This window comes from Pteropus alecto, unplaced genomic scaffold (genome assembly GCF_000325575.1).
Source record: "Pteropus alecto unplaced genomic scaffold, ASM32557v1 scaffold7, whole genome shotgun sequence".
NCBI lineage: Eukaryota > Metazoa > Chordata > Mammalia > Chiroptera > Pteropodidae > Pteropus > Pteropus alecto.
This window is the reverse complement of record NW_006494614.1, coordinates 17,723,837-17,751,652: the sequence shown is the minus strand read 5'-3', so window position 1 is coordinate 17,751,652 and position 27,816 is coordinate 17,723,837. Positions and strand designations below refer to the sequence as shown.

Genomic DNA, 27,816 nt, shown 5'->3' with positions numbered 1-27,816 from the left:
CTCTTGCACCTCAAACTGCAAAAGTTATGGCCACAGCGTGTGATGTGCTTAGTTAAGGTGGAAAAGGCGTTAAATTTGTGGGTGAACAACAGGAACAGAAAATGTGTTCTGATTTTTGGCAACGTGTTGTGCCAGAAAGCTTGAGCCTATATACAAAGACTTTAGTAAGAGATCCCATGAAATAAGAGACCACATTCACATAACTTTTATTACAGTGTTTTATTATAGTTTTTATATTTTATTATTAGTTATCATGGTTAGTCTATCACTCTACCTAATTTATAAATTAAACTTTTATCATAGGTATGTACTCTGAGAGGCTGAATCCGCAGTAACCACAATACTATGCTAATTGTTATTTTAGAGCACTCACAGATGCCCTTAATAGATCCTTTGATTATAAGGTTAATGATGGCAGTGATGGTGTGGATATGGAACTTCGAGAATTTGTAATATGTGATAAGTTATCTTCATAATATATTTTACATGTATCTTTGGAATGTTGTTAACTCTGTCAAGATTCAGGATAAGTATGGAAATATAGGAAATATAGGCTTCACCTAGAGAGTAATATTTGTTCTGTGTATTAGAGTATTAATAATTCCTCAACCAATGTTTACCAAGTCTGTGGCAATGCAAAAAATATGGAGAAGCTTCCAGAGCATGGAGTTGTGGCAGGAAATACAGCTATTAAGAGCCTTTTGGTGTGATATTCATTAAGAACATTGGATTACTATTTTAAAGGAACTTGGTTGTTAAGAACCTTAGATTACTATTTTAAGGATTTGGGTTGTTAACATAGATTAGGTTGGCAAATTATGCTTTTGGGTCAAATCCAGCCTGCCATCTGTTTTTGTAAATATGGTTTTATTGGAACACATTTGTCTATGTCTATGTCTATGGATTGTCTATGGCTGCTTTTGTGTTACAGTGGTAGAATTGTGTAGTTGCAACAGAGACCTTATGGTCCACAAAGCCTAAGGTATTCATTATCTGACTGAAACTTTGCCAATCCCTGTCATAGCTGATACTTTTGCTTTGTTTTTCCTAGAGAATGGCCTGATCGGATATATGACTTAGAAAACTACCTTTGGCAACAATGAGAGGATACTAGGTTTTGGACATATTCTAATTCTTGCAAATAGATGTACTTCATAAGACCTTTTGAAGAATGAATGAATGAATATATTCAGTAGGGAATATCAGTGAGTTTAAGTAAATTCATATTTCAGGTGAGAGATAATAAAGGCCTGTAATAAAGATGGTGGTGATTGGTAGTAAGGCCTGTAATAAAGATAGTGGTGATTGGTAGTAAGGAGAAGGTCTAAAGTTGTTTGAGAAAAATAATTAGCTGGCCTTGACTCTGTCATTTTATTCAATTAGTCACTTATTTGTTTTGCCAATGGCTTTTATTTTTAAACTCTGGGTTATTGAAAATTTCAAATATATATGAAAGTAGGGATGAATAACCATGGAATGAACCCTCAGTCTCAACAATAATTAGCATTTGCCAATCATGTTTTATCTAGCCTAACTCTTCAGGAAAAAAAAACAAAAAACAAAAAAAACTGTTATCTAAGGGTAATCAGTACTTCTAAGCCTACTAATACTCTCACGGCAGATAAGGTTACACACTCAGTATTAGTGTATGTTCTCCTTTGACTTAAAGTGACTGGAACAGGCTTGTCCTAGAGTAGCACAATGGTTCTCACCCTGGGGAGGTTTTCCAGAATCCGCATGCTGGGGCCTACCCCCAGACACCGATTCTGTGCTTCTGCAAAGCTCCTGTAGTCACACAGTTTGAAAATGTCCCAGGGGTGTTGCCAAAGAGCACCCAGGGCTGTGGGGCACCAGCTTGGTTAGATACCACGGCTCTGTGAGACTGTGTCGCGGGTTTCACACACAAATTACACACGTTACATTTGTGACCACTGCATCATCTGGGACCTAAATTGATACTAAGGCTGTGAAAATTAGGACATTAAAACTATGTATAGGCATTCTGTAACTTCTGAAAGTCTGAAAGCAGTGCAGTGGACACCTTATAAGTAGAATGGGCTAGTTCTGGTTGTCTTTTCCTGGAGTAATTGTTAATAGCATCCTGATTCACTCTTAAAAAGATCCTAGTTTCAGTAATTGTGAATGTGAATGAATATGAAAAGTGAATACTCACTATGATGAAAAGTATTCAGTCTTTCTAGATCATAGAAAATAATTTGAATTTTTATTCAAAAATACAATGGCAAGTCACTGAAGCAGAAGAATAATGCAGTTTGATTTATATTTTTAAAAGATCAGTGGTCAGCATGTAAGGAATTGATTAAAAGGCAGCTAGGGTGTCCCTGCTTCCAGATGATGGCACCAAATGGGGATACCACTCAAGTAAACTGTTAGCTATACGAGCATAAAACTCAGAAGAGCATAATTAGAGATCAGTATGGGAAACCTTAACATCAAGAAATATAAAGATGGTTGAGATCAACTAAGAGAAGAGCGTTAAAAAAATATCTATATATATATATCTGGGTCAGTATAGCATCTTGATATTTGTAAGAGGAGGAAAGGGGACTGCAAAGGATGAAAACCTTGAGAGGTTTTTTCAAAGAGGGAGTTTTATCTCTATTAAACACTATTATGAGAATGTTGCAGGTTGAATCCCCTGGGAAGCAGATTCTGGGAAGAAGTATGATTTGCAGGATGTTTATACAGGAATTCTTGGGGTCAACATCTGTAGAAGAGAAGCATCAAGGAAGGATTAGCAGGAGAAATGGAGTCTCATTGTAGGCTTGGCTGACCCCCCAAGGAAGCTCTGGAGCTAGAATGGAGCTATCCTGTGTTAGGCCACAACACAAGGTAATTATACTCCCACTGGAATTAGGGCCACCCTAAGAAGGAACATGCCTTTGGGCGAGATGGCTCCTTGCAGTTGAGGCAATATCTGAAGGAACTGGCTGTTAAAGGCTATCTGCTGACAGCACTCCTGGCAGCTGGGACAATAATTGTTTCAGTAGATGGGGATCTAGATGGCCATCATAGAGACTACCACGGAGGACAAGCTAAATGAGGACCGATAAGTGACTTTTACTTCGTTATTTACTCAGCATATTTATTGAACACACTTACTGTGTGCCAGGCAGACTAAGTGCTGGTGGATAAATATGTAAAACAACTATTGCATGTTGTAATAAATGCAGTGAACCAAATGAACAGTTAAGTAATGGAGAATACAGGGTTTGGGGTTTACTTAGCTGATTTAAGGAGGCCTTTGGGACTTTTACAGTAATGGTTTAGTAGAGTGACTTGGGTAGATAAAGTGGTTTGAGCAATGAGTGTGATAGTTTTATTTTGAAACATAAATTTTGATATCTATTTGAAATCATAACATCAACTTCCTTTATTAAAAACTTACAGATTAATACTGAGTCATAGATAAGGTTGTCTTATATTCAGTTTTTAGAATTATTTCACTCCTGTTTACTTAGCTGATTCTCAGCCCTGTAAGGATGACAGGAAAAGTATCATTCTCCCATTTTATAAGCAAAGATACTGGAGTTCACAGAGGCTAGGGGATATATTGAATGTCAGAGTACGGTAGGAGGTGAAATGAGGCTGAGATGCCTATCTTTTACATCTCCACTAGTTTTTCCAAATTAGGCTGACCTACTAACTGGTTGAAATTAGGGACAGCTTAAATATCTTTTATCAAAGTCAAATACTCATATTACATGTAGAGTTATCAAATGAAATGTAATATTTGAGACATGCTTATACTAAAAAATTATTCATTGTTTATCTGAAATTCAAATTAACTGAATTTCCTGTATTTTAATTTGCTAAGTCTTGCAGCTCTAGTTGTAATGACACAATAAGATTTTCACCTTCCTTTACAGCCTGTGCTGCAAGAAAAAAAATCCCCTGATAGCATGTGCAATTGGCAACACTAGAAATATAAGACCTAATTTGATGGGCATGCCTAAATGAACTTAAGTGAGCTAAATCGATGCACATCGGGCAAGTCTGGCTTATATATGTTGCCCACCATCAGATGTGGAATCTCGTTAATGTCTACCAAATCTTCCCAGGTGAGAAGAGACATGACAGGATTGTTTTAATGAGTGTAGAGGTGTACCTGGCAGATGGTTTAGCATTTTCTATTGCCAAGCAGCAAAAATATGTAGTTAACACTTGAATGGATCTCCACATTTTCTTCCAGGCCACCTGTTGGGGACTCTGGCAGCCTTCCGTAGCCTCAGAATGGTAAATATTCTGGAAAAAAGGGAATAGGAACAATTTGTCCCAGTTTACTGTGATTAGAAACTGATCTCTAGGCCAGCTGCTATCCAGAGAAGGTATTTTAAGAGTATGATCATAGAAGTAAAACTGTTTATGAGCTTGACAAGAGGTGAAAAAGGCATCTGCCTGGTGCCAAAGAATAAAAGGTAAAAGCAAGTTAGTACATTTCACAAGCGTTTGTTTTAACTTCGGTGTTAATGTCTCTACACTATTATTTTTATAATGTAAAAAATAAAACTTAGATTTTAGAGGCCTTTTCAGTATTTGGCCCTATTAATAGAGTCTTATTGCTATTAAAGGGATAATACATGTTGTAGATAAAGTTCTTAATAATCAAAGGTTAATACATAAATAGGTCACAAAATACTGAAGGAAGTATCCACAAATAAAATACATTTTTTTTTCTAGTACACAAGTAGCAGTATCTATATTTGTATTTTGTATTTACGATGTTATAAACAGTTTTGTTTTATATTGTAAGAATCCATTATCTGTCTGTCTCTAAATTAATGCATTTGAATATATCCTCTTGATTAGATCTCTTGCTGTGAGCAGAAAGAAGGAAAAAATATCTACATAAAATCAAGACTGCTTATATTGAAATTGATTGCATGATTGGATAGTCAAGTATTTAATTAAAACTCAGTTGTACCCTAATTTTCATTTAACAATTTATTAAAGCTGGGTAAATAGATATCAGAGTCATCATTCCATTGTTTATAGATGCATCTCTAGTATTGGAAAACAAATTTGTTTAAGCATACATGTATATTTGTTAGTTTGACATGTAGTTGAGATAAGACTCGTATCATATTGTGAAATGGTCTGGGTTTTACACCTGGTTTCACCATTTATTTGCTGTGTGACTTTGAGAAAGCCACTTCATCCTTCCGAACTTCAATATCTTATTTTTGTTAAAGAGGGTGAATAATTGTACCTACTTCATAAGGTTTTCGTGAGGATTAAGAGTTAATCCAGAAAGAATACTTAGAATGCTATCTAGCATAATGAACTCTATAAAGTATGTTTTGATGTTATTTATAAAACTTTTTATGATAAGGTTTATAGCTTCTATACATGATTTCAAAATATTCCATAGATATTTTGATAATAGGAAAACATATTCGGTAAAAATGCCTATGTAGTAGTTTTAAAATAGTGTTTATATGCAAGTAAAGATATGCATCACTTAGCTATTTTTTTGCTAATTTTGGACATTCGCAATAACTATTTGATGGGTGTATTTGATTTCTAAGATCTTTTTGCAGGCAATTAATAAATTCTTACAGTGTATGAAGTCATGTATTGGGATCCTGAGAGAGGTGTATGGAAATATATCTTGCTCTTGTTGAAAAAAAGGTACTTACATAATGATAACAAATGATCTTTTTCTGTGAAGTTATTGCTAAAACATATTGCTTATAGCTTTTTTAAAATTTATTTTTCTCTGAGTAGTTGATTTTCAATTTGGGGCAAATAATCCTGAATGGTTCTTGAAAAGCTTAACATTGGACAATAACAGCTATACATATAACATATAACAGCTGTCATGAACTCATATCAATAACTATTCTTTGGGGAATCCAGAGAAAAACATTTCCTATATTCCTTAATTATCAAAAGCTTTAATATGTAGAATACTTAAATATATATTTTTATTAAATCATACTGCTTAGTGATTATTATTGTATTAATTTGGGTCAGAAAAAGATTAAGCAGGTAGAACTTTTGGAGGAGAAAATAAAAGATCTAATAAACTATACTTGCTAGATTATTCTGTAGAGAATTGTGTCAGTCTCACTGTCCTTGATTTCACCTGGAGTCAGAAGAGGAAGTAACCTACTCTCGAGGCAGGTCATCTAGGGGTGATACTAAGTTTGACTCCCAGGAGTTGGAGATTGGGGTGGGAAGCAAGGCTAACTTAAGGATGCTTAGACTGAGTAGATTTCCGGTAATTTCCCCAGGACACCACTAAGGCGAGGCTCTGTGTTTCCTAGACCATGGATACTTCTGTTACCATTGGGGATGATCTAAAACTATGGATGTCCCAGTGGTGCTGAGGGGACCTTGTCAGTGAAGGTTAGGAAAAGTAAGATTTATTGAAGTGCATTTCAAGAGAAAAATGGGCTACACCAGAGAAGGCTGTAGCCTTGTAGAGGTGAAGAGGTCTGTCTTATATCTGGACCGTGATGGGAGGTTACAGGGTGGTGCTAGATGATTGGTGAGTGAGGTCATTTTGATTGACAGTTGGCTGTTATATAACCTATTGTCAACTGTGCATGTCCTTACCCAGAATTCACTATGCTATACTTAGATTCATGAACTTCCGGGCATATCTATGATATTATAATGATGGTATAATGAGGCTGAGGTGAAAAGAAGGCCAAAGTACTACTTCGCAAGTAGTACTGGTTGCTGCATTATGGTCATTTATTTCCCTGTATTCTAGGATGTAGGGGTATTAAAAAATGAGTTTTTTTCTGGGAGGTCCTGGGGGCAGCCTTTGGGTTAGGAAATCATTGTTGTCATTCCTGTGGTTACAGAGCTGGGCCTTCACTCCTGTTATTCATGGCTATTTAACTGCCTAACTCTTCCATACAGTGGTGCCAACTCATTAGGAGAGCATGTGAAGCCACATGGGCTTTTTGATTCTCAATCCTCTAAAAGACCACTAGAAAAAAACATGATTAAGCAAAGCCAACTTTATAGAACACTCCCTTGACAAGGTTGTACTAATATTTCCAAATGGGAAAATTAAGAAATGCTATTTATAAAACTTTAGTGCCCAAGCTCAATGATTTTTGGGTGGATCTTGCCAGTGAACTGATTGGGACTGGGAAGAATTTGTGATGTAATAGCCTTGGGTTGATGTAGGTATAGCTAGGTGAAGATCTTGAGGCAAGTATTAACAAGTTATTTTGGTTGACTGCAATTTTATCTACTAGTGTCATCTCTGGGGTGATGTGAAATCTGGTGTCACCCCAGCGGCATTGGGGAGGAGGAGGATGTGGATAGTAGAGTACCGTGATGTTGTGTGTTGTTTCTCGGTTCTTCTCTGACAATGCAGTAAAGAATCACAGGTCTGCAAGATTCAGAAAAAGTAAGATTTATTGAAACTACATTTTAGAAGTAGACAGGCTACACTAAGGAAGGCTGCAGCCCAGAGGAATTTAGGAGGTAAAGAGAGAAGGGAGAGGGGGCGGTTCTGGGTCTAACAATGCAGAAATGGGATGGTCTGTTTATATTTGGGCCATGATGGGAGGTCATAGATGATCCCTATGTGAGATCATCTTGACTGACAGTCGGTTGCTATCTATATAACTTTGCCTACTACGCACGTGCTTACGCAGAATTTAATCTGTTATAATTAGATTCATGAACTTCTAGACATAGTCATGATATTATAATGATGGTATAATGGGGATGAAATTAGAGGCAGTGCTTTCTGCACATGCCTTTGTATCTGGTTTAGCCAGCAGCTTTTATGGCCTTTGTGCTCTAGGATTTAGGGTAATTTATAACCCTAAAAGGGAGGTATTTCTGGGAGGTACTTAAGGAAGATCTTCAAGGGAAGTTTCTATGGTTACAGAGCTGGGCCTTGGCTCCTGTCACTCATGCCTAACCACCTAACACTAGGAGCAAGAATCCACTGGAGGAAACAGTTAAATTTTCAGATGCTTGGTTCCAGTATTTTTTAATACGGTGCAGAAAAGAAATCTTCGTACCAATATTGTTTGTTTAACACTGGTTGGTTCCAGTAATGCTTAACTGCTTACTTGTTGGTTTTGGTTTTCAGCACTGATAGCTAGGGGTAAGTTCCCTGAAAAGTGTCAGAGGGAGAGGCAACAACTTTGCAGCACCTAGAAGTTCCCCACTTTTGAGTATTACAAAATCATTTGATCATAGCTCTCTGATCAAATCTATATAAATGATTTTCTCTTTCTACCATCTCTTTCTAGCCACAGTTGGTATGAAACTTTTCTGCTCATAGTTCCAGCTGAGGCCTATTTGTCTTTTTTTTTTTTTTTAATGTCTGTTTACGTTTAAGAAACCATTGGACCTAATCTTATTTTAATGTGCATCAAAGTGAAATTTTTAAGCAATCAATCACATTTGAGCAGATTCAAAAGTGAGACTAGAGAATCTCCTTCCTTTAAGATTTTTAAATATGAGATTTTTCACAAGACTCTAAAGAGAGATTAGGATTTGGGAAGCAACTCCAGATTTGAATACTGTCAACAAGCCTGGGGCAGTTCAACAATGACTACCTCAGTAATCTTTGTTTAGGAGTAGAGAAAACTAAAGGAGGGCCCAAGATTCATTGGTATGAAAGCAATTATGCAAAAGGAGGAATTGTTAGTCATTTTACAACTTTGCTTCTACCTGGCTACATCCTGTTAGAAAATTCTTTATGTTCTTTTAAAAACATTATTATGTATGATTAGGAGCCGCCATTATTTTTGCTTTCTTAAAGTATAATCTTGTCTATGTAGCTATGTAAGTATGTATGTATTTGTCTGTCTGTCTGTCTATCTATCTATCTATCTATCAATCATCTATCTAATTTGATTCTGGACAGGGCAAATTCCCCCCACCCACCCAAGAGTCCGGGGAGTCTCATGTCTTACACTGAGAAAGAAGAAGGTTCTTGGTAAAGTGTAAGAAAAAATTTAAACACATGCTAAAATTCAAGTCAAATGAAAAGTTTATTAGAGAAGGGGCAAAGCAAAGACAAAAAGCCTAGACAAGGGAAAAAGCCCTAAATATCAGGGAATCCAGTTTATATATCATTCTTTAGTTCCTGTGACCTGCAGTTTAAAGACTTTGTTTACTCATTTTCCTTTGATATGGATATACAGTGAGGAAGGATAAGAGTTTGTGGCATGAAAGGCCTCCTGGCAGTTCCCAGCCTTTAATCCATAGATTCCCCCTGCTTTTAGCCATAGGAAATGAATGGTTTTATTTTGTGTAGGGCCCACTTAAAGACTCTGTTTTCCTGTTTTCCTTTCAGGGTGTGGGGAAATGGTTTGTTGGCAATCCCAGCAGAAATCTTTTTTGTTCTGCAGGTTTCCTGGTGGTCTGGCAGCAGGGCTGATCAGTATACTGCAGTCTCTGAATATAGCTTGATTTAACATTTTAGTTCTCTTGGCCTCCTCCCTACATTTTATCTATCCCATCTCATAAAGATTATGCCTAACACCACTCTGCCAAATAGTGGGGTTTTTCTTCATCCTCTTAAGCTCCTATGACTGCTGCTTAGGCCTGATTTGCCCCAATGGTGTTACATTCTTTTTCTCTTTAACAAACTTCCACCATCCTTTAACTACTTTAATTCCCTACTATCCTTTAACTCTAACGAGGAAGGCTGCATAGAGGGGTGTACTAACTACAAAGTTGCCCCTGTCACTCCCAGCCAAGGCACTCATAAGAAAGAGAGGCCTTCTTTATTTTGAAGGCTGTAGTGCTAATCAACATGAAGATCCAGAAGTCAACTGGAGGGACAAACTTAGGCAAATTATAACTAACATTTCAGACCCATCTCTTACTAAAGGACAGTATCTTCAGCTATGGTTTTTAAACATTAATGTTCTTTAACTGTTGATTTGTTCAATCAAGTTAACTAATATAAATTAGAAGACTAGGATTCAATCATGCTTTAAAACATTTGAAATTTTAGCTTTATTTTTTAAGATTTTGAAAATTCATTTCGTCAAGGTGCTTATGTTCATATGTATGATGTTTATATATGGAGTGGAGTCAAGGGAAGATGATAAAGCATTGAGCATTTAGAAGATACCATTTATTTAAATTGAGGTATAATTGACATACAATATTATATTAGTTTCAGGTGACCAACATTGATATTTGTATATATTACAAAAAGATCATCTAATAAGTTCAGTCAACACTAGTCACAATAGTTATAAATTTTTTTTCTTGTAATGGGAACTTGTAAAATTTACTGTTAGCAATATTCACATATGCAATACAGTATTATTAACTATAGTTGCCATGCTGTATCTTACATCTCCATTATTTATTTATTTTATAACTGGAAGTTTGAACCTTTTAATCCAGTCATTTCACCCGCTTTCCACCCACTACTTCTGGCAACCACCATGCTGTTCTCTGTATCTATGAGCTTGTTCCCCCACCTCCCACCTTTTTTTTTTGAGTCTACATAATTCAGATTATACTGTATTGTTCTTTCATTATTGGGCTCATTTCATTTAGCATAATACTCTCAAGTTCTATCCATGTTGTCTCAAGTGGCAGGATTTACTTTGCTTTTATAGTTTAATAATATTACTGTATGTGTGTCTCACTTTTTTTTTATTTATCTATTCATTCATCGATGTTCACGTAGGTTATTTCTATATCTTGGCTATTGTAAATAATGCTGTATTTGTGGGTGCATATATCTTTTTGAACTGTATTTTTGTTTTCTTCGGATAAATACCCAGAGTGGAATTTCTGGATCATATGGTGATTCTGTTTTTAATTTTTTGAGGAAATTCCATACTGTTTTCCATAGTGGCTGTATCAACTTACAGCCTTAGTGACAGTGCACGAGGGTTCCCTTTTGCCCACATTCTTGCTAACACTATTTTGTCTTTTTGATGACAGTCATTCTAACACGTATGAGGTGATATCTCATTGTAGTTTTGATTTCATTTTTCTGATGTTTAATAATGTTAAGCATCTTTTCCTGTACCCGTTGGCCATGTGTAGAACTTCTTTGGAAAAATATCTATTCAGATCTTCTGCCTAATTTTAATTGGATTTTTTTCTTTTGAGTAGTGAGTTATTTACATGTTTTGGAAATTAGCTCCTCATCCAATATATGATTTGAAAATATTTTCTCCCATTGAGTAGGTTGCCTTTTCATTTTCTTAATGGCTTCCTTTGTTGTGCAGAAGCTTTTATTTGATGTAGTCCCACTTGATTTTTGCTTTCATTGCCTTTGCTTTAGGTGTTATATCCAAAAAATCATTGCCAAAACCAATGTTAAGGAGCTTACCACCTATATTCTAGAGTTTTATGGTTTCAGGTCTTAAATTCAAATCATTAATCCATTTTCAGTTAATTTTTAGCGGCCCAGTTTCATTCTTTTCTGTGTGGCTGTCCAGTTTTCCCAATGCAACTTATTTTCCTTATTCTATATTCTTGGTTCTTTTGTCATCAATTAATTGACCATATATGCATGGGTTTATTTCTGGGCTCTCTATTCTGTTCCATGGTCTGTGTATCTGTTTTGATGTCAATATCATACTGTTTTGATTTATAATACAGTTTAAAATCAAGGAATGTGAAGCCTCAAGATTTGTTCCTTCTCAAAACTGCTTTGGCTATTTGGAGTCTTTTGAGTTCCATACAAATTTTAGGATTGTTTATTCTATTTCTCTGTAAAATGCTGTTGGACTTTTGATACGGATTGGATAGTATTGAATTTAAGATTGATTTTGGTAGTAGCAACATTTTAACAATATTAATTCTTCTAACCCATGAGCACAGACTATCTTTCCATTTATTTGTATTTTCAGTTTCTTTTAATAATGTCTTATAAGTTACACTGTACAGGTCATTAACCTCTTTGGTTAAATTTATTCCTAGTTATTTAATTATTTTTGATGCAATTGTATATGGAATTTTTTTTTTAAATTTCTATTTCTGATAGTGTATAGAAATGCGATAGATTTCTATTTATTGATTTTGTATCTTGCAACTTTACTGAATTCTAACAATGTTTTGGTGGAGTGTTTAGGATTTTCTATATATAATATCATGTCATCTGCAAATAGTGACAGTTTTACTTCTTTCCAACTTGAATGCCTTTACTTCTTTTTCTGACCTAACTGCTCTAGCTAGGACTTCCAATATTATGTTGAAGAAAAGTGAGAGAATCCTTGTCTTGTTCCTGATCTTAGAGGAAAATCTTTCAGCTTTTCACCATTGAATATAATGGTTGCTGTGGGCTTGTAATATATGGCCTTTACTGTGTTGAGGTATGTTCCCTTATGCTCACTTTGTTGAGAGTTTTTATCTTATATGGAGGTTGAATTTTGTTAAATGGTTTTTCTGCATCCATTCAGATAATCATATAATCTTTATCCCTCTTTCGTTAATGTGGTATATCACACTGATTGGTTTGCAGGTGTGGAAGCAGTCTTGCCTCCCTGGAATAAATCCCACTTGATCATGGCATATGATTCTTTTAATGTATTGTTGAATTTGATTTGCTAATATGTATTTTTTTTTTTTTTTTGGAGAATTTCTGCATCTGTATTCACCAGGGACATTGGCCTGTAATTTTCTTTTCTTGTCTGTCATAACTATTTCCAAAAAAGGAGTTACTAGTATTAGAGAGAGAAAGGAAGAGGGGTACTGGCCAAGTTTATTTCTTGACCTACATGAGTGTTTATTTTTTAACTATTTATTATAATATGAATGCTTGTGTGTATGAGAATTTACATGTAAAAAGGACTTTTCTGTATATGTTATAATTGCAGTGAAAACATCTGTAAAAATTAATAATGTAGTCACTGTACTCTTGCAAACACAAGAGCACAGGACAGAGATTGAGCCCAGGAATTGTTGCAGGAAGCAACACCCAACAGAGGAAATTTGGACACTCAGACAACTTTGTTAGAGGGAGGAGAGATTATTAGGCCTTCGGAGCGCACAAAAGCACAGGCTCCTTCTGGTTAGCTTTTGTACAGCTTATATACCCCGGTAGTGTTCCATGCAAGGGGCGCGTGATTCCTGTGTCTGAGGGTCTACATGCACCTCCTGACTCAGGATGGGAGGGGGAGTTTTGGGCGGAGTCTGCAAGGGGGAAGGAATTTCCAGACCATCAGTCCTGTCTATTTACAAATTATTTCTCATGTAGGTGTGACAAGTTTCCAGAAGGCCATTTAAAGATCTATAGAGTGTGGTTAATCTACAACCAACTGAGTAGGTCATTTCTGCAAGCCCTTTCCTCTGCATTTTTTGGATGCCTCCTCTCTTGGATTATGTGGGTCAGTATGAAGAGGGCAATCCAAAAAGAATCTTGTTAGAAGGTTCAGGCCTTCAACACACTCGACAATGGGTTTTCATGTGAGATGATACTGAGCATTGTTTTAATTAGGAGAATAAAAATAGGAATCCTGATTAGGAGTAGAATCAACTAGAAACCATATAAAGAAAAACTTAGTTTTGAAGTTTAGGGACATATTCTTTGGATACTTCTAACAAATTTTGCCCTTGGTTTGAATCTAGAATTTTGGAAGGCATAGACTTTCCCCAACATGAAAGTGCAAGGCTGCAACTGAGAATTTATTTACAGCTAGATCACAGCCTAGCTATTTTCAAGAGTCTATGTATCTTTTAATCAGCACTCCCTGTGTATTGTCTTATCCTTCTACAAATGAGAAAACAAAAAAAATGATAGCGATGATAAGAATAGGAAGTGATGTTGGCGTCCCTAAAGTATCAATAACTTATGTATCAAGGATGTAGCAAAGTCAGAGTCTGGGGTCAGGGGCTTCCGCAGTGTGCAAAGTTATCCAGCAGAGAATGACCTAGAAGGCTGTGTCAGGAGAGTGGCATGGAAATGCCTGGAGATGATTTATTCTGACTCCTGGTGCTTGATTTGATTTTGTTTCTCATCTGTGTCTTTACTTTTCTTTGGTCCATGGACTAATTTCTATTGAGCTGAGGCAGATTTATTGTCCACCAGATGCCAAAACTAATTTCGAAATGTGCCCTCACTATATATAGCACTGGCTCAGAGCCCTTTAAGACATGTCCATAATACCTTTTGTATCACTTCTGTTGAACACTAGAAGTATGGAGCTAATATTTTATGACTAAGATATTTTTATTAATGAAAAGGGGTTACTATTTCTTTTCTTATAGACTATTCAGTTCTTTTTCTTATTTATAAAAGTTTGCTTTGTTTTGCCCTTGATTTCTACTTATTCTAGAGTAACAACTGATCACTTACCCTTTTCATTCTTAAAATTTCTGTAAGCAGTCTTCCAGTCTTCATCTAGGTAGCTTCAGTTTCATTTTTTTCATCCTCACCCATACATAGCAATGTGTGTTAATCTCCCTTCTACAGGCAAATAACTAAATACAATTCAACTCCCTAAACAGTAATAGTAGCTGAATTAAGCTAAAATACTACCTTGCATAGATGTTTTAATACACTGTCCACTTGACTTTTGCTTTATATTCATTCTCTTATAATCGGATATTTTAAGTTATTACTAATAGTAAATATTTAAACTATTATTGGAAATTTTTGATGTTCAAATTTATCATTTCAGAATTGAATGACCCCTACCAATCCAATCTGATACTGTTGTTTAAGAATACTAAGTCAAAGCTTTAGATCAAGAGCCAAGATGGATTGGCAGTTTACATGTTGACTTGCAGTAAACATGTAAACAGTTTACTCCTCAAATGATACTTTGATCTGTAAACTTATTGTAGATATCACTATTTAGAATGCTCTCTTGTTTAATATTCAATGCCAGCTTGTCCTGATGAAATTCTTGCCATCATCTGAATTCCATTATTGTATTTATCCTTTAAGACTAAATTCACTTACCCCATCAGCCTATAAATCATAGTTCTTTTTCTCACAAAATCAAGGACTCGGCTTATTACCGGGCTAGAGGCTACAGAGGGTAAAAAATAAATACTAACTTTGTTATTCAAGCTAAAACCCAGGCACCGTTATACATATATACATTTTATAAATATAAAGTTGATATATAACATTATATTAGTTTCAAGTGTATAACAGTGTGGTGATCACTTCGTAAGGTATATAAATGTTCAATCACTAAGTCTAGTAACCATCTATCGCTATACATAGACATTACAATATTATAAACTATATTCCTTATGCTGTACATAGTATCCTGTGACTGAAAGTTTGTATTCTTAATCCCATTCCCATTTTAGGCCCATCATCCCTCCCGCATCTAACAACCATCAGTTTGTTCTCTGTACCTATGAGTTTGTTTCTGTTTTGTTTTGTCTTGTTTTTTAGATTGCACAGATAAGTGAAATCACATAGTATTTATCTTTCTCTGAATTACTTCACTTACCATAATGTGCTCCAGGTCCATCTATGTTGTTGCAAATGGCAAGATTTCATTCTTTTTTTATGGCTGAGTACTATTCTGTTATATAAATATACATCTTATCATCTGTCAACAGACACCTATGTTGCTTCTGTATCTTGTCTGTCACAAACAATGCTGCAATAAACAAGCAAATGCATGTATCTTTTTCAATGAATATTTTCATTTCCTTAGGATAGATACCCAGGAGTGGAATTGCTGGGTCATGTGGTAGTTCTATTTTTAATTTTTTGAGGAATCTCCATACTGTTTTCCATAGTGGCTGCACTAGTATATAATTCCACCAACAGTTCATGAAGGTCCCCTTTTCTCCACATCCTTGCCAACACTGTTTTTTGTTTGTTTGTTTGTTTTTGACAATAGCCATTCTGACAAGTGTGGAGTGATAGCTCATTGTGGTTTTTGATTTGCATTTCTCTGATAATTAGTGATGGTGAGCATTTTTCCATGTGTTTGTTGGCCATCTGTATGTCTTTGGAGAAATGTCTATTAAGGTCTTGTGCCCATTTTTAAATTAGTTGTTTTTCGGTGTCAAGTTGTATGAGTTCCTTACATATTTTGGTTATTAACCTATTATCGAATATATCATTAGCAATTATCTTCTCCCATTCAGTAGGTAGTCTTTTCATTTTGTTGATGCTTTCCTTCACTGTGCAGAAGCTATTTAGTTAGATGTAGTCCCACTTGCTTATTTTTGCTTTTGTTGCCTTTGCTGAAGGAGACATTAAAAAAATATATTGCTAAGAGTGCTTTTAAAGAGTTTACCATCTATGTTTTCTTCTAGGAGTTTTATGTTTTTAGGTCTTAAAGTATATAATTCATTTTGAGTTTATTTTTGTATATGGTATAAGAAAGTGGTCTAGTATAATTTTATGGCATATATCTGTCAAGTTTTCCCAACACCATTTATTACTTAACAGTATCCTGAATCCTTTTGAAAGATGTAGCTCTTTGTGAGGATAGAAATGGAAAAGTTTCCTGAGTGGCAAAGAGCCCTCCTGTGTGAAGTCCAAGTAGCAGAGCTTCTTGTTCCCCAACTTAGAGCAGCTAGAAATCTTTATATACTACTCTGGGCCCTTCTTAAAGTTTACAGCCTTATGATTCACTCAATATATGCATCCAAGACGTAAACCAAATGGATAAATATTGCCTCAAATATTCACAAAGGCCCATCAAGTATTATATCTTTTTATTAGTAATAGGAAATACATACTAAAGCAAATAGTTTTTCACTGTGGAGGTAGTATTCCAAAATGTGTCAGACCCAGAAGCATCCCAAGTGTATTAGGTACCTGAATTCTTCAGTTCTCTCTCTGGAATGCATGTATTTTGCCAGGGCCTTCAAAACACCTGCCATATCAGCATGATAGCATCAGTACAGTACATGAGCATGATGTCCTGAGAAACATCTTGATAATCAGAATCCTGTAAACTAAATATTGGCACAGAGACAGCAAGTTGCTATAGCCTTAAATAGGACAGAAAAAGTATACTGTCTCCTAAGTGAATGCACAGAGCTTCATTTTATTTTTATTGAGATAGTAAAAACAAAATAAAAAATACCTCCCAGATCAAAACCTGTTTAACAAGTATCATGGGCAATATTGATTGTTCCAGGAAAGGAACTACAATCTGGAACATCAGCAGTGTGTAATTAGGTATACCATCTGATTGTTTATGATAATTCACAGCCATTCTCCGAAATCCTTCTATATTCTGCATAGGTAAAATAGACAAATTTATTGGGCATGTAGTAGGAATGTCCATCCTTGCTTCAAGACTTTAGTGTGGCACTGAGCTCTGCAAATCTTCCAAGTTAATATATAGATCAAAGAAGTTTTATGAAGGCTGAGTTTATGAGAATGACTTCCCTAAACTATTGGGCCACCAAGGTAGCATCTTGCTGCTTCTTCCAGGATTAAGAACTTGAAAAGATAGGAAGCCCCTGAACAGCTATAGGATGAGCCAGAGCCATGCCACCTCTGCCAAATCTGCACCAACAAAATGCATGCCTTGTGCTCTGCTTCTCATCTTCAATAATGCCCTTCTATATCAAAGTTTCAAATGAGTATTTCTGACTGGCAGAACTCAAATCATATCCAAAGTCCTAATTGCAGAGGGGTCTAGGAAAAATGATTTCTAGCTCTCCAGTCCCAGAAATACAGGAAGATGTGCTAGAACAAAAAGGGATGGCATGAGTGTTGAGCAAGCCCTTCCATGGTTTCCACCAGAGGGGCCTCTCGTGTAATGTTGCCAGCCCTGGCCTCCTCATCAGCCTCTCAAAAGTTCCCCTTTACAGAGGGGCAATGTCATTTAAAATGTAAGAAAGAATAGAGGCCATTTGTATAATAATGTTTACAGAATTTTAAATTATCTTAATGATTATATACTTAGTCTTTGATCTCATATGAACTTCAGTTATATCGGAGAGATAATAGTTCATAGCTATATTATGGAAAATCTCTATGATGAACTTTTCTTTTAAACACCATTCTCTAATAGGGCTGTTTTAACTTTAGAAAAAATGGTTTTATTTCTAGTATTTAACCTTTCAAGGGTCAATGAATTAAACTTATATAACCTTCAATGATTTATATTATCCTATATTATAATATTTAACACTTATTGAGCACTTACTAGGTATCTGGCACAATGTTAACTATTTTTATTATCTAAATCTGCACAATTGAGTGAAGTGGGTGCTATCACAATCACTATTTTGCAGATGTGGTAGTTGGGACATAAAAGTTTAAGTAAGTTGCTAGTACAAGTTCATAAACAGTGGAGCTGAGATTTGACTCAGGTGGTATTGAGCTGCAGAGTCTACAAACCTAATCCTGTCACTACTTTCATCATTTCATTCTCACTCTCAAAAGTCTCTTATTTCACTTTTTAAGTTATCTCATAAAGAATTACATACTGAGAAAAGAGGTAATTAAACTTTTAAAGCATCAGTGAAATACCCAACAGAAGTTTTTTAGAGCTTAGAATACTCTTTCTTTCAGATACAAACAAAAACGTTGTACAAAATTTGAAATCTGGTAAGTAGTACTGGAGAGTTACAAAGGGTGTCTTAGCCAATTACATTATTAAGAAATAACAGTGATAATTATGATTGCTATTGTAATAAAGTGATGTGGTTTTATTATTGATGAGTTGATTTAGAAAATATTAAGAGCTAGTTATGCATGCCCCAATTTATAATAGACATTTCTTTTGAAATCTATAGTTCATTCACTTTCTTATTGTTATTCACTTTTAGAGTATATTATTAAAATGTCAATTTGAGAAATATCTTCATTACATGTTCATCCTAAAGGAGGCAAGTGACATTTCCTAGTTTTATATGGCATCATTTATTTAGCATTGTCATTTAAATATTTTATAAATAAAAGTATCTCCTTAATATGACTTTAAGCTCATATAGCATAATTACAAGGTAGTCGTTTCTGTCTTTTGAGATACTCCTTAAAGCCTCCATTCTCTCAAATACATTAATGGATACATTTAATGAAATTCCAGCCATTAGTTATATACCCCTTAATGTGATTAATAGTAAAAAGGCTTTTCTTCTAATAACTGTATGTGAGATAGCTTGTCTCCCACTGTCCTTTTAAATGTATTTAATGGGGAATACTTTTGCTGCCTGTAGACAAAAATTCAGAGCCCCGCATTTTTTCTCCTTACTCTAAAATGGCTCACTTTTGACTTGTAGAGAATAGAGAATCCCCTCCCAACTGTCCCTCTCTGGTGTGAAGGTGGGACTCATAGTGCAACAATAGCTCTCTCCAAGATCATCTTCAAACTCCTCTCTCTCACCCTTTTTCTATATCCATCTATTTATCTCTATATTTTGTGAGTAAAATCTTGAATTGTTTTACCATCTCTTTTATTCATTCTGTATATAGTCTGTCATTTAAAGGATTATATTCTTTTTATACTTCAGCTAAAACTTCCATTTTAGCACCTTGCTGTATAATTTAAAATAGGAACTGCTATATAAAATATTATTACTTATATCACTATCATTTGTCTGTTTCACAGTTTTGCTTGAGGCTGACCCAGAATTATGTTGACACTTTTTGTATTCCCCCACAGCATGGAGCTTAGTAGTAAAGTCTTAGAAAATGCCCATTGAATATATTTTGAACTGACTTGATAGAAAGTGGAAATCTACTCGTTTTTATCTTTAGTTTCAGGTGCAGCATTATGTCTCTCAGAGTCTGGTCACCCTGGGAAGTTGCAGCTTATTGAGAAAATCTATAATATCTCTGCTCCTGTCAGAAGTGAATCGCTTCACCGATGACCTGCGTGCCATCAATCAGGTACTAAGAACTTGATACTGTAACTCTCATTTATAGTTAATATAGCTATATAGGCTTTTCCTCCCCTGTCTCCTCACTTCTTGCCAGACTTATATTTTAGTTATTACCTTATTTCTAATGTATGTGGATACTGTTACTGTCTACTGAAATTGTAGAAAGATATTTTCAGAAAATAGTTTTCAAAATAATACCATCTTATCATCCTTACTTGTACACATGTGCCACCGGTGACAGCAAAGGAATGCTTAGATTAATGGCCTTAAATCTCCAAGCAGGCAGCATATTCCTAAAATCAAGGAATGAGAGAAAAGTGAACAGGAGAGGATGTTAAATGGAGAACAGCTTCTAACCAGTGGCTCTTTTTCCTAAGTTCTCCGGAGAATTATCTGGCTAACTTTTAAATACCTTGTTGCCAAGCCATATGCCATTGATATTAAAATGGAGGTCCCTGTAGTTAAAGCTTTCCAGGTGTTTCCAGAGTGCTGCCAAGGTTGAAAGCCAGTGCTCTAAGCCCCTTCTTTGCCTGTGCAAAGTTTTCTATCACTGCTGACAAACGTGTCTGTTTTAATGTTGGCACTGGTATATTATGTGTTCACTTTGTTAACTCATTTAATATTATTGCTGTTTCTATGGTAGAGTTAAGCACAATTAAAGGAAATCACAGGTAGGTACAAATGTTTTGGTGAAGAGAAAAAATATATATGTGTGTATATAATATCAAGTAGCTTTTAACCAAGTACTTACATCTAAGTTCTCTACATTCAATGACATGGTAAATCATCTAGTCGGCAACTTTTCAAGTGACTACGAAATGGTAACTTCTTACAAACTGTTAGATATATTTTTTAAAAGTAATTTTTATTGATCTCAAGGAGCCAAAAGGTGATTTGAGAATCAAATAAGGTGCATTTACTTACTGAAAAAAAATGAAGTGTTAAAATGCATGGTACTGTTTGTAAGAGTTCTAAAATCAAAGAAGTGATCAAGGTAGGTTGGAAGTCCCTGAAAAGTCTTAAAAGACTTCATGGAAAAGGAACAACTTGAAAAACAGCTCTGAGTTGAAAAAAAGAGGATAACAGAATAGGGAGGCACTGAGGGTTTTTTTAAAAATATGTGCCCAGGATTCTGAGGAAATAAGGTGAGGTCACATGACATTTAAAAACAGGAAGCAATGTGGAAAATTAGTTTGATTGAGATTTTTTATGTGGAGAATAAAGTACAGAAAAGAAAATTTTATTTATATATTCTCATTTAATTTTTCAAAACTCCATGAAGTAGTTTTAAAAAGTCAAACCTTAGAACAGTTAAGCAACTTGATCAAGATTGCAGAAAGGATGTATGCTAACACCATAATTCAAACCCTGGCATTCTGGTTGTGATGCCACTAAGGATAACAGTAACACAAGAACAATAACTAGTTTTTGGCTGGCGATATGTGTTAATATGCTTTACATGAATTGCCTCAATCCTTTTAATATCCCTTCAAAAATAATAACCTTCAAGATGTTAGTATTGTTTAAAGATAAGGGAGCTATTAGTCGACATCTTAATAGTAGACAATAGAAACCAATTTAAACAGAAAAGGTTGTATGAATAACTATAGAATTGTTGAGAGGGCTGAAGAAACTCTAGACTTTACTTTCATGAATGACTCCCCTAACAACGGATAATTTAGCTACCAGAGGAATTGCTGCTTTTGCCATCATGACCAAGAAGCTGCCTGCTGACTCAGGGAGCTGCTGCTATAGTCAGAGGGTTCAGAAAACAGTTCTGCCACAATGTACAACAGCCACATGTATGCCCTCACTCTGTGATTCAGTTTCAACTACAAAGATTTTGTGATTGCATCTGTTTCTGAACCAACATATTCAGCACCCTAGCAGCAAGGAAGTATAGAAAATGTAGTTTTATGGTTTTTCAGCTTTTTCCACTCTAAAAGGGTGACAGAATGACTATTGATGTAGTAGGTCCAAGGAGTACATCATGTATAAGGCTCAGAGATTCTGTAGCATGCTGGAAAGAGATGGAATCAGGTTGTGGCAAAAGGCGTGAACACAGGGAGGCCATTTATTTGCAATAAATCCACAAGTAGCAATAGAGATAACCACCGGATTTAAGAGGTGTTATCCCCAGGACTCAAGGAAAGATTTAATGTGAAGGAGAGAGGAGAATCAGTAGAAACATTAATATTCTAAGACTAGGAGACAGGGAAAATGTTATCTCTGGGAAGGAATGCTTGTTTGCGAACAGAGTTGAGTTTGGATATATTGAAGTAATTAAATGTAGGCAGATGGAAATATGAAATTAAAACTTGAGAGAAAGAAGAAGGGCATACACTGAAATTTGGGAAATATCGCTATCTGGCAATCATAAAATCATAGAGAACAGGGACTCAGAAAAGTAAGGTGAAGTAGGAAAGGCACATGTACAAATAAGGAAAGAAGACAAGCTTTAATATGTATGTTAGATAGCTATAATAAATGTCAGGCTTAAAATTATTTTTGTCAGATTTAAACAGTAATATATATTTATTATAGATAATATATATTCTGCATAAAATCTATAAATCTATAAATATTAAAATCATAAATTTTGTCTTTCCAATTTTCATTTTATCTCTTGGACAGAGTTTTTGCTGCCAAAAATATTTGAATTATACATATATACTTTGTACTGGTTTCTCATGTAATAGTATACAATGACCACTTTTCACATGATTTTAATTTTCTAATTGTGATTTTTTTTTTAGTGATGAGTAGTATGATATTCACATTCTTTGATTCAGTCTATTGTTGGACATTCAGGTTATTTATTGCTGTATGCATTTTTGACCTCTGATGTAAAACTAACAGTTTTCTGTAACTGATTCATGGAGATACACATTTCAGAAGCTGACTTTAATGCATTAACTGCATTCAACTTTTATTGGTGATCTGTATCTCAAATTTGCATATTGATTTCTTTTTTAAAAAGCATAACAAAATATCTAATTGCTGTTTAAAAATAAAATTTCTCAGAACTTCTGAAAAAGAATTTTAAAAGTCATGAAAGTTTACCGTTAACAGAACATCATTCTCAATGTAAACAGCTAAAAATCTGGACAAATATATGAATTAATGATCTTAAGACAATAGGCACTATAGAGTTGTGATTCCTGCGGTAAAGGAAACAAACCAATGTGAGTACTGTGATTGCCTTGACTTTTGGCCTAGAGGCCTCCTCTGGAGTGGCACTGGTGGAGCCCAGTGAAATCACAGCAATCCCATTGAACTGAAAGGGCTGAGCTAGAATTTCTGGATTAGGGTGATGTAGAGGAGAAATCTGTGAAGAGGAAGAGCTCAGGAAATTTATACAAAGGTTTTCTTGATTATTTGTTGACTGCTAAGCTGCACATGGGCAAGAGGACAGACAAGTCACAAGGCCAAGTGAAGAAAAACTACTCAGGAAGGAATTACTACAAAGAAGCTGTGAGCTGAACATTTGAATGGCCAGAGGTCACACAGTGCTTTAAGCAATCCAAATTCTATCCAGCCATCAGGCTGGACCTTGTTTAATACTCTGGGCATTCGGTAGAGACCCTAAAAGGTTACACTTTAGTAGTACAGTAATATACAGTTCTAGAATCAAAGCTGTGCTAGACCAATTCTAACAAAGTTTAGAAACAAGCCTTGAGAGTATCTTGCTGATTCACACACGGCTAGATTAACCACCTACTGGAACAAAATAATACAGGAACTCAACAACATGGAATTAATGTCTAGCATCCATTCAGAAATTATAACATGTAAAGAAGCAAGAATGTATAACCCATAATCATGAGAAAAAATCAATTATTGAAAATAGAACCAGAAACGACAGAAATAATGGAATTAGCATTCAAACACTAAGCTATTATAACTATGAGAAAAGAAAACGTAAGGGGAAAATAGGAAATTTCAACGTAAAAATAATAGCAATATACCTATCAGTAAAGCTGTTAAACACCATTCTAAACATTTCATGCTCTTCCAAGGCTTTTATATATTTTCCATTTAAAATAGCTATTAATTTTTATTTTAATGTTATATCATTTAATTTTCCCATCTAGACTATGAAGTAGTATTATTCCCATTTTTCAAAAGAGGACAATTAGGATTACAGTTTAAGTAGCCAGCTCACAGACATAGTAAGCATAGCACCAGGTTATTGAACCCAAGTCTGACTTCCAAGTTTGGAAGATAAACTATGCAATATGTTGTTACATACTGACCGCTTCAGTTATTTGTATTTTACTGCCACTGTTCTATATTTTAATTTGTCTTCTGTAACTGATATATATATTGTCCCACTTATTAAAGAAGTACAATTATTGTAGATAATCTATTTGTGTCAATTTTAATATATCCTTCATGTATAATCTACTGTGAACCAGATTTTTGAGAAAGTGGGTTTGTATTCTCTTATCTTGTCATCATTTTCTATAGCTGTGTTTATCTGAATGTAGTTTTCTTGGATCTTGAAAAAATTATCTATGTGACACTGAGGATAAAACTTCCCAAAAATCTTGACAAATATGTATTTTGTATTCCCCTGCTTGGAGTCTTTATCAATTGATTAAAATTAAGAGTTTGTATCTATTCTTTTTGGAGTGACAGAATTTTCTCATCATGATTGTTGCATATTTACCAACTTGTGACATAATCACCTTGGTTTTCTATTTATTTTGAAAATAACTTTGAATTCCATGGAGACGCTTTCTTCCTCTTTTTAGATAGAATTCAAGCTAGGAAAAGCCAATCAGTAAACAAATAGTTACAGAGCATCCAAAGGGTGACTATCTCTATAAAAAGCAACAGACTTGTTTTTAATAAGTTCTGTTTTATCTATAAAATTTTATTAAGTTTACAGGTTTCTCTAGATATCTCGATGGTATATGATTTTCACAGAATTAGCCTTATGATCCAGCATTGCTAAAATTTCTTAAGTATATTTCAGTTTCTGATATGGTAAGTACTTTATGGTATTTCCCTCAAAAAAACCTGTATAGTGTATAACAAACAAAAGCTTAATACTATGATTATATAATGAACTACACACCAGTAAGAAAAAGAGATAAACGATCCAATAGAAAATAGCTAATGATGTGAAAAGACAGTTTAATAGAAGAGGAAAAGGAAGATTAACAAGAGGGTCTCTCAACCTCAGCAGTACTAGGGAAATGCAAAATTACAAAACAATCTAAGATGTTTCATACTGATTTACTGATTATATTGACATACTTTTCTTAAAATTAACTTGACTACAATATCAGGTGTTAGTGATTTTGTGGGGAAATGGAGTACATCACTGTGTAAAGTTAAAGATGTATATCCTCTAAGATATAGCAAGTCCACTGTACAAAGGGGACCTGTACAGTGTTGTGGATTTTAACATTTTTGTAATTGGTAAAAAATTGGAAATAACTGTCTATTTTTAAAAGATGGCTGGATGTCATATATAAAAAAATGAATATTCTGTAGCAGTTAAAATGAAGAAATTAGGTCGTCTTGTAAGAACAGGGATAAATTTTGAAAGCATAATGTTGAGTTATAAGGAAGAACGAAGTATCCAAGGAGGAGAGATAATCAAATATACTGGTTTTGAAAATTACATATATAAACTGTTTACACACACACACACACACACACGAGACACTTTTCCAGTTTATTCATACTTTTTAAATTTAAAAATATAGACTCTAAAGTAAATAGAAAATTTTAATGGGTATTGGAAATATATGGTGTGTGTACTTAAGAGCTATGCTTTTTTGCATTATTAAATATTTTTATGTTGAAAACTATCTCAGAATTAAAAATATAAAATAGATTTTAAAAGAAAAGTCTCCTTGGATATCGGAACTATATTAATTTAAAATAAAATCTTATTTTAATGGATGTTTTACAGAAATGTAAATCAACTCATTTATAAAAATAGATCATGCATATAAAGATTCTGAATCTAGAATGTGTGTGTTTGTACTTTCCCCAGAGTAAACTAATTTTCTATAGCAGGACAAAAGGTAGCAATAAAATAAACATTTTGTAATAAGATAAAGAGAAAAATAATTATAGCTCTGAGCAAGAAACAGCTGGCCTATTTCAATTGAGAGGGGAACCATACTATTTTCTGAAATTATGTATATTTTATTCATAGATAAGATATAGGAAGCCTGGCTTACTTAGTAGTTAACCCGTTAGGGAGAATAGAGTTTGCATCAAACTGTGCTCAAGTGGATAGCATAGAGATCAGTGGTCCTCAGCTCAGGCTTTTCCTTTTTTCTTTTTCCTTTTTTTTATCAAGAACTTAGGAGAAATTCTTGGTAATAAGCTCTATTTTAGATTAGCAGTTTCTCCTTTACCAGTTTTTCTTATGCAAATAATATTAGGTAAGGGTGAAACAAGGCTTAAAATTTCCCCAAATATATGATTGGCCGAAACATTTTCACATTGCTAAATTCCTTTGTGCAGCTGCTGCTTAGTAAGAAAAACTTCTGTGAGCTCAGCTGGCAACAAAAGATGAAAGTAAGCTAAGGCATTGCCACATATAGGCTCGATCTTTTACTTTTTATTTTTTTAATTTAAAATTTTTTTTTATTTCAACAGTAAGTCATATATATTTTACACTGTATGTTCACCACACATAAATTCTTTGTCATCACATATTTGACCGCTTTTAGGCTAGATCTTTTAAAGAGAGGTCTCCAAGGATAAGCTAACTCATTATGGCTAAGAGCATGAGGTTTGTTTGGAATCAGATGCCTAGTTAAAATGCCATGTGACCTCAGAAGTTGCCTATCTTGTCAACAAATCAAACCTGAAGGCTCTAGAATGAATTACAGATTTACAGGCAATACAGAACAGAGGACCATGTTAAACTAACCATGAGGAAACAATTGGTAAAATCCAGACTGTACAGGAAAAACAACTTATTTTCTTCAACAAAGAGATTGAATTATAATAAGGAGTGGGGAAGGAGAAGGAAAGGGAGAAGCAGCCTATATTTTAAGAGACTAAAGACACTAATTAAGCTTTGGTGTATGACAAGGATTGTTGAACTGTGGTCTTTGGGCCAAATCTGGCCTGCCACCTGCTTTTTAAAATAAAGTTTAATTGGAACACAGGCCTATTTGTTAAGCCTGATTTTTATGACTGCTTTTGCACTAAAACAGCAGAGTTGAGTAGTTCCAAAGCATCAAATATTTACTATCTGGCTCTTTATGAAAAAGGTTTGCCATTTCCTGCTATATATGAATCTTATTTGTATTCTGATTTGCACAAACCAGAACATATAATAACTTATGAGACATTTGGGGAAAGCCGAACACTATATATGATATTAAGGAATTGTTAATTTTTCAGATGTGATAATATTGTGGTAATGTTTTTAGCAATATTTAAATATTGAGGATTAAATAAAAATAATTAAGCCTCAATTTTTCTCCTCTTAAAATATTGACAGCAATAGTATTTGTCGCTTACAGTTTTTGTAGGTATTATAAAATAATCCGTATTTGCATTTAGCAAACTTGACATTCTAAGTGTCCAATGGTTTTCAATTGCTGTTATTATTACTATTCAGCAATATGTACAAATCTCCATTGACATTCATATGAATTTATAAAAATTAATGATATTAGAAACATTTTCAAGAATAATTTTCCAGGTATTACATTTGACAACTAACTGATGGTCTCTAAACTATCTTCTATGGAAGACAGGTGTGGGTAACCACAAATATTTTCATTTACTCTAGGAATGTAATTTTATAATGCTCATCCTCCCCTCAACATAAACCTTGGACAGATACTTAAAAAATACTTTGAAGAGGTACCAAAATTAGTCTGGTGGTGATTTCTTAATTTACTTGTGTAACTATGGCACTGAGCATCTGAAGAGGGTTATAGCAGCCCAGAAAACAAATTATGCTAGCTTTATGATTTTGATTTTGCATAATGAATAAAAACTTTAAATTCTTAAAGTTCAAAATCCAAAACATGACTTAGGATGCTGGATGAGATGGTATAAGCCACTAACCTCTTTCCC

General features: G+C 34.6%; 1 protein-coding gene across 1 annotated transcript in view; it reads left to right on the top strand.

The window, feature by feature from the left end:
• The window catches only part of MEI4 (meiotic double-stranded break formation protein 4), a 141,677-nt gene that overhangs the window by 61,113 nt on the left and 52,748 nt on the right, over nt 1–27,816 (top strand). The window contains exon 3 of the mRNA XM_006926811.2: nt 19,625–19,756. Within this exon, the coding sequence (XP_006926873.1) occupies nt 19,625–19,756 (132 nt within the window). The remainder of the gene's footprint in view (nt 1–19,624; nt 19,757–27,816) is intronic.